The sequence below is a fragment of the Corticium candelabrum genome, chromosome 6, assembly GCF_963422355.1.
Source record: "Corticium candelabrum chromosome 6, ooCorCand1.1, whole genome shotgun sequence".
Taxonomy (NCBI): Eukaryota; Metazoa; Porifera; class Homoscleromorpha; order Homosclerophorida; family Plakinidae; genus Corticium; species Corticium candelabrum.
Window position 1 is genome coordinate 4,329,125 of NC_085090.1, and position 15,221 is coordinate 4,344,345.

A 15,221-nucleotide genomic window follows, 5' to 3' on the forward strand; every position below is an offset into this window, starting at 1 on the left:
CTGATTGCAAGAAAGGCGGCCACATACTTACGTGTTGGCTTTGCTTTCCGGTTATTGATAACCCGGATGCCTAAGGCAAGCAAGCAGAGTCTACTTCAAAATATCCATTAATTTTGGAAAACGAGGGTAAAAAGTGTGACTGTCAGAGTGTCTCAAGATAAAATTGTCAGAAGAAGGACTGGCAATAGTGAGAATTGGGCACTAATTCGTGAGATCGTGAGACATGCATGTAAATCGTAAGTATCACGACGAAATCATGAGAGTTGAGAGGTCTGCTACTCTACATCAAAACGTTGGCTAACCTCGTCTTGGTTGTCCTATTTGCGTTTCAGTCGTTTGACATTCTTCATGAACTAATTGCAGTCAACATTAAAGTGTGTGATAACCAAATACATTGTAACAAAAATGAAATTACCGAAGAGATGTTTTTTAACTGTCATCAAGTGCCTTAGAAAGGCCGCAGACGTGCTAGCAGCAAACACATGAAAATAGTCTCCTCTGCTTGCATTAGAGCCATAGTCAGAAATGCCTTTCATGACAACTACTTTGCCTGGTACTTCGCTTCTTTTGAAACTGTCAATGGCATGTTTCATAAAGTAGTAAGCTTCCATGTCTACTGCTTTCACATTTATGTCGCCAACCCGCTTTTTGTAAGTACTCAATTTCGCCTTCAGGTTCATATCCTTGTGTGGCACGGAAAGCATGGAATCAACAGTAGCTACAACATTATCCCGACGCGGAAATATAGCTTCATTTGCTGCGTATTTTTCTCCTAGATCAGTTAAAAAATATCTGCATTCTGCTGTTGGCGATGAAGAAATCCAAGCTGATGGCGATTGTAACATTGTGCTCAGAATTTCGTCATAAGTGAGACGAGTCGTATCGTCTCTCATTGTATACATTCCAGATAATTTCTTGTCAACCATCTTGTCCAGTAGGTCTCTTTTGCTAATACCGTTCATCCCACTGTTGATCACAAGGTCTAGGATGAGTTGTTGAAGATAACGAGGGCTGGGACGAATGGCATTCTCCGGAACATACTTCAACCAGATATGAGAATCCAAGTGAACCAATTCATTGACTGCTGCAAGAATGCCTTTGTCGAGCTCACAGTATTTTGCTCTAGCCTGGAGGTCCCCTCCTTCCTCGACAGTACCTCCCATCTCTACTGTCGCTCGATTGGCGACAAACACACAACCGTGCTCCACGTGGCCATGTGTGTTTTCTTCTGCAGCACACGTTCCCGTCATTGCCACTATTGTAGCTGTGAAGAACTTAGCGAGATTGCCAAGCAATATTTGACTTTCGGTCCCTCCTAGGTCTGTTTGCGCGACAACGCCCACCTTCATATCACTAGAATTCCATCCTTCACAAACTCTGACGTTGAGCCCGCTGAGATCGGTGGGATGCATGTATTTGTTCTCAAACTTGCTGTTCGTTCCGCTTTCCAAAACTGCTACTGCCGCCTGCAGTTCCGACTCTAGAGCGCAAACAATGAGAACGTTCAAATGATCTTGAATATCAGACATAGTCTAAGATCGTTAGAGCAGGGCTTTCTGTGCTTGTAATAGTGTCAAGTTGCAAATTGCACACAAAGGGGATTCCATCCAATAAAGCAAAGGTCATTGAAACTCACGAGACTTTCACTCCCACGATAGCTAATTACGTTCTGAAAGTTAGCTTCTATGTATTTCAACTGTAGTGGCCTTGGTTTTTTGCCAGCCTCCTTTAACGGACGACTTTCCAAAAAATATATTCTCTCGTACAATATCACTCTTCACTTTCACAGAGTATTTAAACGATGTAAATTTGGGCACGTGATCACGTCACATGTTAATTCTTTGAGATTCAAGTCTATTTTACATGTCTGCTAACTTCGAGGTAAGCAAAACTAGTTGCCTGGATTTCAGCGAAAGAAATTTTATTTTGTAAATGTGAGTTGCAATGATTTCAAATCTGAAAGATTTCTAATTTGATTTTAATCGGATTTATCAAGATAACATTTGCTTCATATTCTTTTAATGAGTGGCATTGTGAGAGATTTCTTATAAATTATTGCAGAAAATTCATTGAAGTTAGAAAATGTAAAAAAGGTTATGGATCATCATTTGGAGCGTCCCACGTTCAGATATTATTTATAAGAAAAATTCTTCACTGTGCACGCGTAAAAACATTTCGTATTGCGAAGCAAACTTTTCGATCTATAAACTTCGAATAATGCCAGGAATCTCTATATGCGCACAATCGATAACAGAACATACCGTACAAGGAACAAGTTATCATTGTTCGTTTTTACTACAAAATTCAGCGTACCAACTATTCCAACTGTACAAATCATAAACCGCGATCAACTCGTATATCTAAGTGAATTCCAACTTTGAAATCAAAGTTGATTACAATTTTTTCTTAATATAACCATTTGGTATTTATATTTAATTAAAGAAATGAAAGTATAGAAAGATTTACACTTAATGCACTATTTCTACAATTATGGGCAACGCTTACTCGTCCAATTGACATTAATTAGAAAAGTTGCCAGAAAAATTTCTTAGTTAAAGAGAAACTACATATTGAAATAAATTTTATATATTTTATGCTGAAGTGCAGAGAGTCGATTTAAGTAATGGAAATATTTAAAAATCAACTTTACCTGTTGAGGTTGCTAATGATCTTGTTCATTGAAAATCTTTAAAAGAATGTTATGTACGTACATGATAAGTACATTGAAATGTCAAGTCAGTTAAAGAAGTAATAGATATATTCCATATCGATTAAATACATTTACAAATAAGTAAATATTAATAAAATTAATTGACGAATAAAATCTTACAATATTACAAAAATCGCAAACTTAGCTTTTATGTTTCTTGTACACATATACACTCTAGCAGACAACTGTAAAAGTGGTATTTTTCGCGTGTTTAAATTTTTGCGTTATTTCATCAGAGACCATTTCGTGGGTTAAAAGTTTCGCGGTTTGATGCATGTTACATCGTTCTATGCATCACGTGGTCCACTTATGGCGCTGCTGAATTGGTTACGTAAAGCGGTGGATATAGAGAAAATACCGTGTTTTCCGCAACCCACTGACGTTCCCGGTCTACCTTCTATAACAGTAAAGGCTGTAAATATTGTGTGTCGCTTCAAGAAGGTCCCCCTACGAGGGCTGACCGCAAGCAAAAAAGAGAGAGTGAGTACCACGTGTACAGTGCCTCGAAACGATTGGGCATCGCTCCTTATGCAAGCGATCATGGAATTGCATAAGCAGCCAGACACTTCAGTAGTGTACTGAACCATCCAGTGAACGAAAGTACGGTTCGCTTGATGCAGAAAAAATACCTCCAGAAGATTAAGCAACAACAAGGTGAAGTTCCACTTGTCTCTCTTCCAAGACAGAAACGTGGACGTCTATTGTTGATTGGTGATGCCTTGGATCACATGATACAGAATTACATTTTGAAACTTCGAGAAGAAGGCAGTGTACCCATAGTGATAGCATCTGCTCGTGGGATCATCGCCCACAAAAGATAGGACATGCTGAGTGAGTTTAGAGGTTCCTTTATTGCAACGAAGAACTGGGATTGTTGTATGCTAGACAGGATGGGTTTTACCAAACGGAAGGGAATCAAGGCTGCCAAAAGGAAATCTGCTCACCTTCCTGAGATAATACAAATTTTTTTAAATTTCTAGGTGTGGTGAGTAAGCATCAAATTTCAGCAGATATGGTTGTAAACTGGGACCAAACTGGAGTCCGCATGGTCTCTTCTGGTAACTGGACTATGGAAAAGAAAGGGTCCTGTCAGGTTGCTATTGCAGGTTTGGATGATAAACGAGAAATTACGGTATTGCTTGCAGTCAACATGTTAGGTGAAACCCTATCCAGTCAAGTGATTTACCAAGGTACCACTGATCGTTGTCATGCCAGATACGACTTTCCTGATTCTTGGAACATAACTCATACTGCTTCCCATTGGTCAACAGAAAGCACCATTTTAGAATACCTAGAGAGAGTGGTCGACCCATACTTTGTCCTAAAAAGACAAGAATTAGGACTGCCCGAGTAGCACCATTGCTTGTTGATTGTTGATGTTTTTAAAGCCCATCGAACAGACGCTGTACGAAAATTCCTAGATGCAAGGTACATTTCTGTGTTGTATGTGCCAGCGTGCTACACAGACAAATTGCAGCCACTGGATTTGACGATCAATAAGTCATTTAAAGAAGACCTACGGCAGTTATTTCAAAAATGGTATGGTGATCAGGTCAGACAACAGCTAGACAGGGGTACTTCTATGTGCGAGATTACTGTAGATCTCAGATTGTCGTCTATTAAGAATTTGCACGCTAGCTGGATTGTACACGCTTATAAGGCAATATCGGAGCGTCCTAGGCTCATCAGAAGTGGGTTTTCTCAGGCTGGTCTATGCTTGCCCAAGCCCCTATCTCGTATTGCTTAAGCAAAACACTCAGTGTCTTTACTACTCCTTCGCAGTCCAAGGAAGTAAAGTCATAAGACCAGTTTACAGATGACCTTTGCAATGATGCCTCTGTTGTATTGATTGTAGAATACTTCAAGTCAGTTATTTCTTACGTATTACCATCATAATTCTGCCAGTCAAGGTTGAATGAGCAAAATGGCAGCAATGCTTGCACGGTTATATCTATTTGTGTAGCTACCCAGATTGTGCTAGATTGTGTGCAAGTACCCGATAGTGGTACTGTAGAACCATCACAACAGACCATTAAAGCTTGTGTTGCATGTATTGAAGAAGGCAACAAACACGCGTTATGATGTTGCTGGTTGCTGAGGCTTTTTGTCCGTTTACTGTGCGGTAGAGAGTGCCTGTTCGGATATGTACGTGACAATTGGCAGAGGAGGAGATTTTGGCGTGTGGGATTACGACCAGTTCAAACAAGATCTGCTGACTATCAGGCAGAGTCCATACCGGTGTACTTGTAATGCCAAGTCACTTTTCAGTCGCAATTGCATTCGATCCTCGTAAGTTGTGTCTTGCTGTGTTTGACAGCCACTCTCATCATGGCAGTGGTATGAAGCTTGGTGCCTCCATAGCTGTAGCTTCATTAGATGACGTTGGTATTCTGCTCATGGCAGAGTTTCTTGATTTTGCTTTCAATGGAAATGACTTAGCAAATGGAACTATGAAGGGTGCAGACATTATCTTGATTCAGTAGTTTGAGTAGAGTACTAACAGCAGTGCAGTTTGATTCCATTTGTGTTGTGTTAATAGCTATTACAGTAGTACTTCTACAGTATACAGTACTATTAGTATAAAGTTTGATACTAGTAAACAGTATCCCTTATACGGGACTTTGCACGGGGATGTCACGTGAGGAATGGGCCACGCCTTCATAAATTTTTTCGGAAAAAAACTTTAACCGCAAAAATAGCAAAAATTTTCATTACGTGGAAATATCCACGTGTACGGTATACAGACTAAAGCACCACAGATATATTTTCTAGATGTCAGCGCTCACAAAGATGATGATATGATGTTATTCCACTTGTAAACTGCAAACATATTTGCTGCCTTCTGGACATATCCAGTCCGTCAGACATCGCATTTATTTTCTAGCGCGCCAGTCCGCACTCCCGCATATACCTCCTTGTGCTCCGCCTCGACGAAATGGGCATTTTATTGCAATACATAAGATTAAGACTCATCGGCGGTCCAGAAGACATGTGTTACATAGTATGACATACGGGCTCGTTGTTCGAACCCCTGCGAAGTTAACAGCGTAATTTGAGACTCTGTTAGGGAGAGGAAAGTTGCATGGTGAACGCCATGCTAAGCCGAAAGTGGCATCTCAACTACGCACTGCAACACCGTTGAGTCGACACTCCACTAGACGCCTTCTCACTAGAAGCTTGTCTACCATGTTATCATCGTACGGTGTTGTCAGAAAACTAGATTCTTTGAGACGGCCGTGTGCTCATATCTATGAATGCTACTTGTTGTAATCACGTTGCATTACCGCTGATGCTAATGTCAAAGCCACGCCAGATTCGGCAGCGACTGAATGTAAGAATACAGTACACACTGTACAACTGGTCCAACTACTTGCTAGGGTATTTTACTATTTAGGTTTTGTCTAATTAAATGTTGATCTGTCTTGAAAAGAACTGTCCGATGTAATACACAACACATGCCTGTAGCACAGCAACAAACTAGACTACTGAACGTGTCTAGTATAGTATATTTAGGTAATGACTGTAACAATTATTCAACCAATCAATTAATTTAATAACTATCTCTTACTAATTTTCTGCATTTACATGCCTTTACTGTTATTAAAAATTCATCTCATTTGCATATGTTTGTAGTAAATATTCATTATTCCTCTAGTAAGAGTCTCACTAATGAATTTATGGCCGTGTGATAGTGATATTTTGATAATAATTAATACCGTGAGTGATTATTGTTCACATTTGTAACAAAAGCAAGACTTTGGGTTGATTTGATTTCAAGAGCAGTCATTACTTACTATTTCAGCTCTTGTTTTAATTTTCTGTACCTCTGCAGTGGTTCCACATCTAGAACAAGACTGGTAATCCCTTCTAGGATGAATAGTTTCTCCACTTTTTCTCTTCCCCATATTAGATATGTATGTAGAGTATGCAATGGATTGCATGAACAAACAGTTCAGCCTCTACAACTCTTCAACATCACTCTCCTTGGCTAATTGTGACTCCTTATATTATCAAAACACTTAAAACTATTAGCAAACTCGAAAATCAATTTGATAGAGTTACAGAAGAACATAACAAACAAATATTATATACTCATATTACAAAGAAGTAAAGGAATATCGTAACTCGTTGATAACAGCAGTCAGCGCAAAGAAATCTCAACAGAGTAGTGACATTCCACCTTATAAGTCTGCTGAGGCGCAGAACCGTGGTTTCTACTTGACGATTCTTTTTCCCATTACTGCACAGTGCGTGACGTTTGGGGTCAGAAACCTCGCGTGTTTGTAGATACACACCAGATTTTAGAATGCAGTAAACCGCGATCACATGCCCTAGGTTGTTGGTAAAATGCCCAGAGACGGTAGGGTTCTCAAAAACCAACGAGACGCTAACATGTGATTAGCCGCAAATACGCCAGTCTCTCATCAGTTTTATTAAATAAGACTTAGCCAATATGTTGTCCTTTACGTGCACATCTTCTACAGACAGTTATCTTTGTCCTATCGTCTTTCTTTTCAGTATATCTACAAACACAACCATGCCTAGGAAGGCGAAAAGCTCTCGAATATAAAAATATAAATTCTAGCCTGGCCCCCGCAAAACCAAACCTTGGCTGACGGACTATATCGACTTTCGATATAACATAAAATATAATAAAACAACTTACTTGCCTTTCTGCTAAATGTCTCCTGAAATTCTGCTGAGTTCAGTATCAGCGATTAATTCGATGAAGAATTCGCCCTACACAACATAAATCATGCATAATCATCAATGACTCAATCAAACGTTTCTCTCATGAATGTGGCCAACCATTAAGAAATAATTATTGTATGTAATTTTCCCCCAATCTGTAAAACTCTTCAAAGTTGTAAACTGCAAAAGAAATACATGCATCGATAAAGAACACAAAACATCACGCAAATTAAATCGCTAGCGTAATTTACTGACAGTGAATATATCGCCATGCACATCTATAACTCTCTTGTTAACTCTTAACACAAACTTGATTTTAAAAGACAGAAACATCTTTTAATACATTCACTGACGCAATGGATACTACAAGTAGAAAGTACTATTTGTTTTGCTATAAGTTTTCGTTAAGCCTATTCTCGGTTTTCATAAATAGTACATGCAGTGCTATATATGCAAATGCTAACTATGTTTGACTTTAATTTTATTCGCAAATGTACGCAACATTTTCAGATTTAACATTGTATAGAATAATTTTAGTCTAGACTGTTGCCCAGAAATGGTTTGCAATCTACTTTCTGGTTTATATTAGAAATGTCTAAAATAAATTTAGTAAGCATGATATCTGCACTCTGATACAAAATTCACGGTACGTGATCATTTGCAAATCCAGTATAGCTACGTGGAACAAGAACAACACAGATATATCTTATGCAGAGCAGACGTACAATATTGCGCAGATCGTCATATCAAGTGAGTATATTGATAAAAATATAGCTTATAAAATATAGTATAACAATGTGGCAGAAAACCAGAAGTAAACAAACTGAACTTCTCTGAAACGTAATACTTGGTATATATATATATATGTATATATATATATATATATATATATATATATATATATATATATATATAACTAGATAAATGACCCGTCCTTCGTGCGGACAGAGTACTGTAGTGTTATGACGGAAGACTCAGTTTGAGTGTGTGTAGACACGTCATGTGCAATTTTTTGGGTAGAAATCGACATTCTCCCTGTGCGGATTCAGTTCAAATGACTTATGTGGGATTCTGTTTGAATAAACAGGAATATACTAATTAGTTAGTATCCTGTTGAAGACAAATGAATACTTAACCGAGTGTCACATTCTGAGAAATTGCAGCGAATTTTCCGTTCGGAGATATCTATCTGAGCAATAGAAACTTGAAAGTCACGTGCAGTTTCTTACTCAGCCATAGGATACATGCAGTAGCTTGACACGCAGGCAGGCATGATTTAGCGCACTGTTTTCTCTCCGTTTTCGATGTGTTCACACTCCCAGTGTAGCGCTCGCTACAGGAAACGTGTAGGTTGGATTCAGTGCAAACGCTGCCACACGTCTCTTCGGTGAGTCTTCTCGGAGCCATTTCAACGGTTCCATTGAATGTTATCACTTCGAACACGTTGCTGCCCGCCGCAGGAAACAGGAGTATTAAATGTGGCTAGCATTCGGCGAGCGTACTCGGAAAACCAAATGTAGATATAAAACACAAAAATATTTTGTCGTTTTTGACGTAGCCGGTAATAAACTACGCGCTCCGTGCATATACCATCCGAGGTCAGCTTAATCTTGGTGGAGGTCCGATGAGCCGTTGCTGAGTAATTCGCTTGCAAGTGGGGGCCGTTCCTCCGGGGATATTTTAGACTATACTCAGCACGTTTGCAATCTATACGCAATGACCTAACTACTAAATTATATCTCTACGTCTTTGCTCTGGACGTAGTTGATGTTATCCAATGCGAGCGATTAAAGGCGGGTCCTTCTTGGATATTCTAGAATATAATGAGTAACTCAGCACATTTTCAACCTATACCTACGCACTCAACAATATTTCTTTTCGAAAGTTTTATCTTTTTACTTTGAATGTAGTTTGATGTTTAAGATAAACAAATCAACTACAGATTGCTCAGATAACGCAGTCTGATGGGACTGCTTGATAACTATAGAATTGTGACGTAACAATGGCATGTGAACAAAAAATGGATATTGAAAGTGAGCATTGCACTTTCAGTTATTAGGAAACAAAACTACGCCATGAGATAGAGTTCAAGTAACGGAACTTCCTTCAAATTGAGTTTATCAGGGGCATTTAGCCTCCTTTCTGAGCGACTAACAGCACTATGTCGTTCTATGTTGCACTCCCAAAAGGGTACCCGACTAAAAAGCTGTAAGACGACGCCACCGTGCCTATGTTCTTACGCATGCCGAGTTACGCCTGTACCCCAAATTTTAGCCTTGTGCGTGATCCGATCTAGCCGGCTATCAAACTTATACATACATACATACATATATATTTTTTGAGTGACATCCATATATTGGTACATAATACAGGCAACACAAATAACACATATCCGCTGTAAGGACGGAAGCACAAAGAGTCTAAGTCATAATAATTAGGGAGATAGTGACTAATCAATATATATATATATATATATATATATATATGTGTGTGTGTGTATGTATATGATAAAATATATATGATAAACGATGGTCCCCTAGACAGCAAGATATCCAGGAGATAAGCTATAGCATGACGAGAGCCCACGAAAGCACCATCGTCAGGGTACCATAACTGAACATTGATACCTTGGGAAGTGCCAATGTTATCTAACAGATCTAGTAGGGCTAGTGAGAAAAGCAACGGTCGAAGAGGGGCACCCTGATAGACAAGCCCCGCCAATTTTCTATAGTAGTGTAGATAACAATACTTAACTTGAAAAATTTAACGTACGATCGAATGTTATTAGTATTCATTAAACATGATAGACACGCCAATACGCAGAGTACCTATGGATATTTACAGGTCTTTTGACAAACGAGGTAATTCCGTGACGGCCTTTCAGTATTTGAGCAATTGCCCTGACGAATATCAATAAGAACAGAGAAAATGGAATTAGTAAACGCAAATTGCATTGCGGTATTTTGGTGCAAATTAGGATAACCAAAACAGAAAGAGTTAAGGCATTTTGTTTAATGAGATTTTTCTAGCCATCTGTAAACGTGCAGTATCGTCTGTTATCCACTTGTGCGGTCTGAAGATGCTTAGGATTTAGTAATCACTAAAAAACCAGCCTTGCTTCATACTGCTGAAGGGCAGAATTGACACACAATCACAGTAGTAAAGACTAGAATCTGATCACTCGCATATAGAATTCAAAGGCTAATAAAGAAAAATGTGTTACAATAATTGTCCATTATAAATGAAATCTGTTGTCATCATATACATGAATGGCCATGTGAGTACATATGCTTGTAATTTACTAACGATTGCAATCATGTGCTTATAATTTCAACCATTCATCATAACCCATATCTGCTACAGGCGATAAAAGGAATACAGGCCATAATAGCTAACTAATATTTTATGCAATTCTGCACTGAAATTTATGCACACAAAGTCTAACTTAGGCCCGGTTCAGAGTACAACGCTGGTACGAGCGTCGTACGAGCGTCTTAGACGCTGACGATTAGCGAGCGTCTTAGACGCTGACGCCTAGCGATCGTCAGGGTCATACTGTGTCCCTTTCAGCGTCCGCGACGTTGGCACGACGCTCGTATGACGCTAGACGACCATCCACGACGCTAAGCGAGCGTCCACGACGCTGGAATAGAGAAAAGGTCTGTAGTTGGAGAAATGAAGTACCTGGTTGAGGTTTCAGTCGGCTGGGCCACGTAGAGAGCAAAAGATTTGGTCTATCGGTAGATGAGATCAGAGAAACGTTTGGGGATTATCTCGCGACTATTGATGGACAGGTGACATGGCGCTTCCACCATATAAATCGTACAGAACACTGACTAATGTTCACAATTAGCCTTTATAGGAGCCAGAACCGGCTTTTAAGGGCCACAAAATTTGATCAGAGAGAGTCTATACGAAGAGTGTACTATACGTTACACCAACTATTGTCTTAATAATAAATAAGCAGCATAAGCATAGTTATTGATTAATCATAATGAAGATATTTATATCCTAAATAATGAATATACCTTGGGGTTACATTGTAATTATTAATTAAGAATCCAGAGCTCATCAATATATACACAATTTTTGTAATGTTTTGTCAGTGCAAAGTTGTACCAATGTAGATAATTTTCAAGCTGTATTGTAGTGTGCCGACCAAAAATGCATGGTTTCAAATCATGCATTAAATTACTGACACGGCTATAATAATCAGCTAGTTTCAAGTCTCTCTGATACCTTTTGTGGCTTTTACAAAAGCCGGTTAATACAGATGACTTTCAGTGAATGTACGTAGAAAAATGTTCAGTTGTAGGGTAAATGGCCTAAACGTGGACACCGCCTAATGGTAAACAGTTGAAGTTTCACTTCTTACCACGGAACGAATTGGTCATCGACCGCGACGTGGTTGTAGTAGTAGCAAGCAGTGCGTCGTACCTTTTCGGGACAGAACGCTCTTCCAGTTGGCGCCGCGTTTTCTCACTTTTTCCCATATGTTTAGACAGTATTCTCGACTATCCTGCCAATGCGAAATCATAACAATCGTGCAGTGTTTCATATTCAACGCAAGCAGTCACCGATGTACGTTGGTTGCACAGCCTATGCCTTACTCTACTGTACCATGCAGATTTATTTATTCACCTCTATCAGTAGCGACTAGAATCGAGCAAGTTGTAATCAAAAGTGCGCGGGTCTGGAAATTTGCACTGTAAACCTGAACATACATCCATGCAAAGAAAGATAAGCTAATTTTTGCAGATCTCTTTGCAGCACAGAACTCAGATCCAACGCTAAGACAGAACACAAGTGACAGACGACTGCTGCCATCTCATGCAGGTGAAATCCTCACTGCAGATTGATTTATAGAAAAAAAAGGTCTAAACGTACATAAATTGGCAAGAAAGGAAAGCTACAACGTCAAGAAGCTCGCCTCTTATCAGGGAAGTCCAAGACAACGTTTGCAATGGGAGTTGCTGGTTCAAGCAGCAACGAGAATGACTCCTTATGTAGCAGTTACGGTCAATCGTTCTACCAAGACTTAAAGAAAGATAGACAAGAATGGATAGGCAGCGACAATCCCGGCTGTAGCCATTGGTTCCACTTCGGGTACGCCATGCTGGATGAGATGCCAGAACCTAGTAAATTCAGGAGCTTTGCAGACTGCATAGACATCTAGGAGACACGAAAAGCTTGTTGCAACCGTAGCTTCCAGTTCCGGTCCTGTTTACCGTAATAGATCGTTGGCTTAGTGGGAAAACGCCGCTGTCTATCATTAGCGATAGTAGTGTTAAAATCAAGCTCTTTAGGACGTCACGTTCTAGTTGAATAATAATATCTCAACAAATAGCTAGAAACTGGAGAGTGAGTCTGCGTGATCACCAAGGGCTAATGTAAATTTCATTTTTAATGACGTTGTCGTAAGACTTCTGATCGGAGCTATTCTTATTACTTCGAAGGGCGTCCACGATTTGGCGAGTTTACCCTACCTTGTGTAACGAATCGTCGTGCAAAGATTTTTGATTCTACGCTTTAGTTAATTTGCCAACTTAATAGAAGAAGAAGAAGAAGGCTCGTAATGGCGTCCATACTGTCTTCGCGCAAAGGTCGAGTGCGCCAGAAGTTCTTGTCAAGTTACGAGGTTGGTTGGAAACATGCAAGTGAGCTAGGCGCAAGCTACAGACACTGTTTCTACACTTTAAGAGACGAAGAGAGCTATTCATGATGTAACTTCGCTTCTGACTAGGAGGAAAGGAATACTGGAAGTGCAGTGTTACTCAAGAATGCACGTCGATTTAAAGATGAAGATAGCAGTTTTTAATATTGTCACTTTGTAGACGTAGCAAAGATGATGAAATGAAATTATTAAGGAAAGACCTCATAGAAATAAATTTTTCATAAAGTCGGTCTGTGTAGGGTGTCAGGACCTTTTTAACCGGCGACTGCTCAGCGGAAATGAATGCTTCCGATTATAGATGCTTGCGGTTGAATAACACTCACAAAAAGTCCATAGAAAACTGATATCCTCATTTCCGTACTGTACTTGTATAGTTCAGTGACTCAACACTTGAGCAAGCATACAAATGCGTCTTCAACTTCTTAAAAATTTAGCAATCCAGTTAGACATAAAAATGCTGTACACACTAAATTTTCCATTTGCAAAGATTGCTTTCTCATAAAAACATACCTACTTTTCAAGTCTTAAAATGGAATCATTAATTAACTAAGACGATATAATAAATACAGATTGACTAACAATTCCTTTGCTATAATAACATGCAATTGTTATCTAGGCAATGCTCTAGTGCATGTAACCAATACATGTAACGAATAATTTGCAAATATGGTTTAATATATGTTATACCTTTACGTTGATATTAATACCAAGACGACTTTTGCTGTAAGTGGTAATCAACCAATAATGAAATAATGAAACTAGATACAGTCTATCTTCTATCGATTTTGAATGCCTGAGAGAGCAATATTAATTAATTGAATTGAATTAGCAATAACCTTAGTTACGAAACAAGAGATACATTGTTAAAACTTCAATCCAGACTTTGCTTTAGATTACTGTATATGTGTACATACATACATACATACATACATGCATATATATATATATATATATATATATATATGTATGTATGTATGTATGTATGTATAAAGGGACCTTGCAATGGCGGATCCCATCTTTTGAATTTTTTCTGCCGTTTTCCTTGTTTTCTTGTCTTCTTGCTATATGTCCAGCAAGTTGGTTGAGGACGTTGACAGTGATGATGATGATGCGGATGATGGGGGGACGGATAGCTGCCAGCGTCGCGACATCCATTCTGCATTCACCTATGAGTCAGAGTTGGAGAGTTGCTCTTGCCCCTTATGCCATTGTTCGTACGCCAACAGCAACTCCCTTTGGCAACATATTATTTTGGAACATGTCTCTCGCTCTCGTTTCCATCAGAATCCTTTTTGTGTGCTCACAAACGGTGTCTCTGTTCAGACTGTAGCTTCGCCTATTCTGCCCATTGAAAAGTTTGTACACAGTCTCAAGGCCTTGGCCGCCCTAGATGTTGTGGATTGATGGTAGATCCTCTTCTGTCTTTCTGGCTCTCCGGAATGGCGTGCACTCACGATCTCTCTAGAGCGCCTACAGACGTTACTTCACGTCATTCTGTAACTCGTGAATCAGCTTCTGGTGCTTCATCTTGTCCTTTCACTGATCAGATAAGTCATTTTGAAAATCCGGTTTTTGAAGCAATCAAGGCAGCCTGCAGCCTTCGCGTGTCCCGTTCATCTGGAGGCTGTCTTGTTTGAGTATTTGATGCAAGAGGTTTCTCTGCTACTAGTCAAGACTATTGGCCATATTTCACGCTCTGTTTATTCTGTTCTTGCTGTAGTTCTTGCCACATAATTCAGGAATGCCACATACCATGGTTTATGGTCTATGCTCTTCTTCACATGTTCCCTAAAGCTGTTTTGAGATGCCCACCAAAAGGCTGACAGAACAAACGTGTTGTTGTCAAATCCTTGTTGTTATCCCGTCTAGAACGGTGGACTTCTGGTGATATTCAGTCTTCCTTTATAAGCTAGACTGGATGTTGATAGAAAACAGTATGCTAATTGCAATTCTTCGCCTCTAGATCAAATTAATCGAATAATGGCGCTTGCTTATGCCAGAGAAGGTCGTTACAGAGATGCCATGCGGTGCCTTGGCTTTCTGGGTACAGCCAGCCCTCATGACAGTAATGTTCTTGAAGAAATCTATCAACGCCACTCGGAGAATGTCTTGCCAACTGTATCTGGTGATATCCCTACTTTACTA

General features: G+C 39.4%; 1 protein-coding gene across 1 annotated transcript; it reads right to left on the reverse strand.

Annotated features, from left to right (window-relative positions):
- Window positions 1-208: 208 nt before the first annotated feature.
- On the reverse strand, window positions 209-1,563 carry LOC134181509 (uncharacterized). The gene is made up of 2 exons (XM_062648784.1): window positions 416-1,563; window positions 209-353 (listed from the first exon to the last, which is right to left on the reverse strand). The coding sequence occupies exons 1-2, from the start codon at window positions 1,527-1,529 to the stop codon at window positions 298-300; spliced, it is 1,170 nt and encodes a 389-aa protein (XP_062504768.1). The 5' UTR covers window positions 1,530-1,563; the 3' UTR covers window positions 209-297.
- Window positions 1,564-15,221: the final 13,658 nt, after the last annotated feature.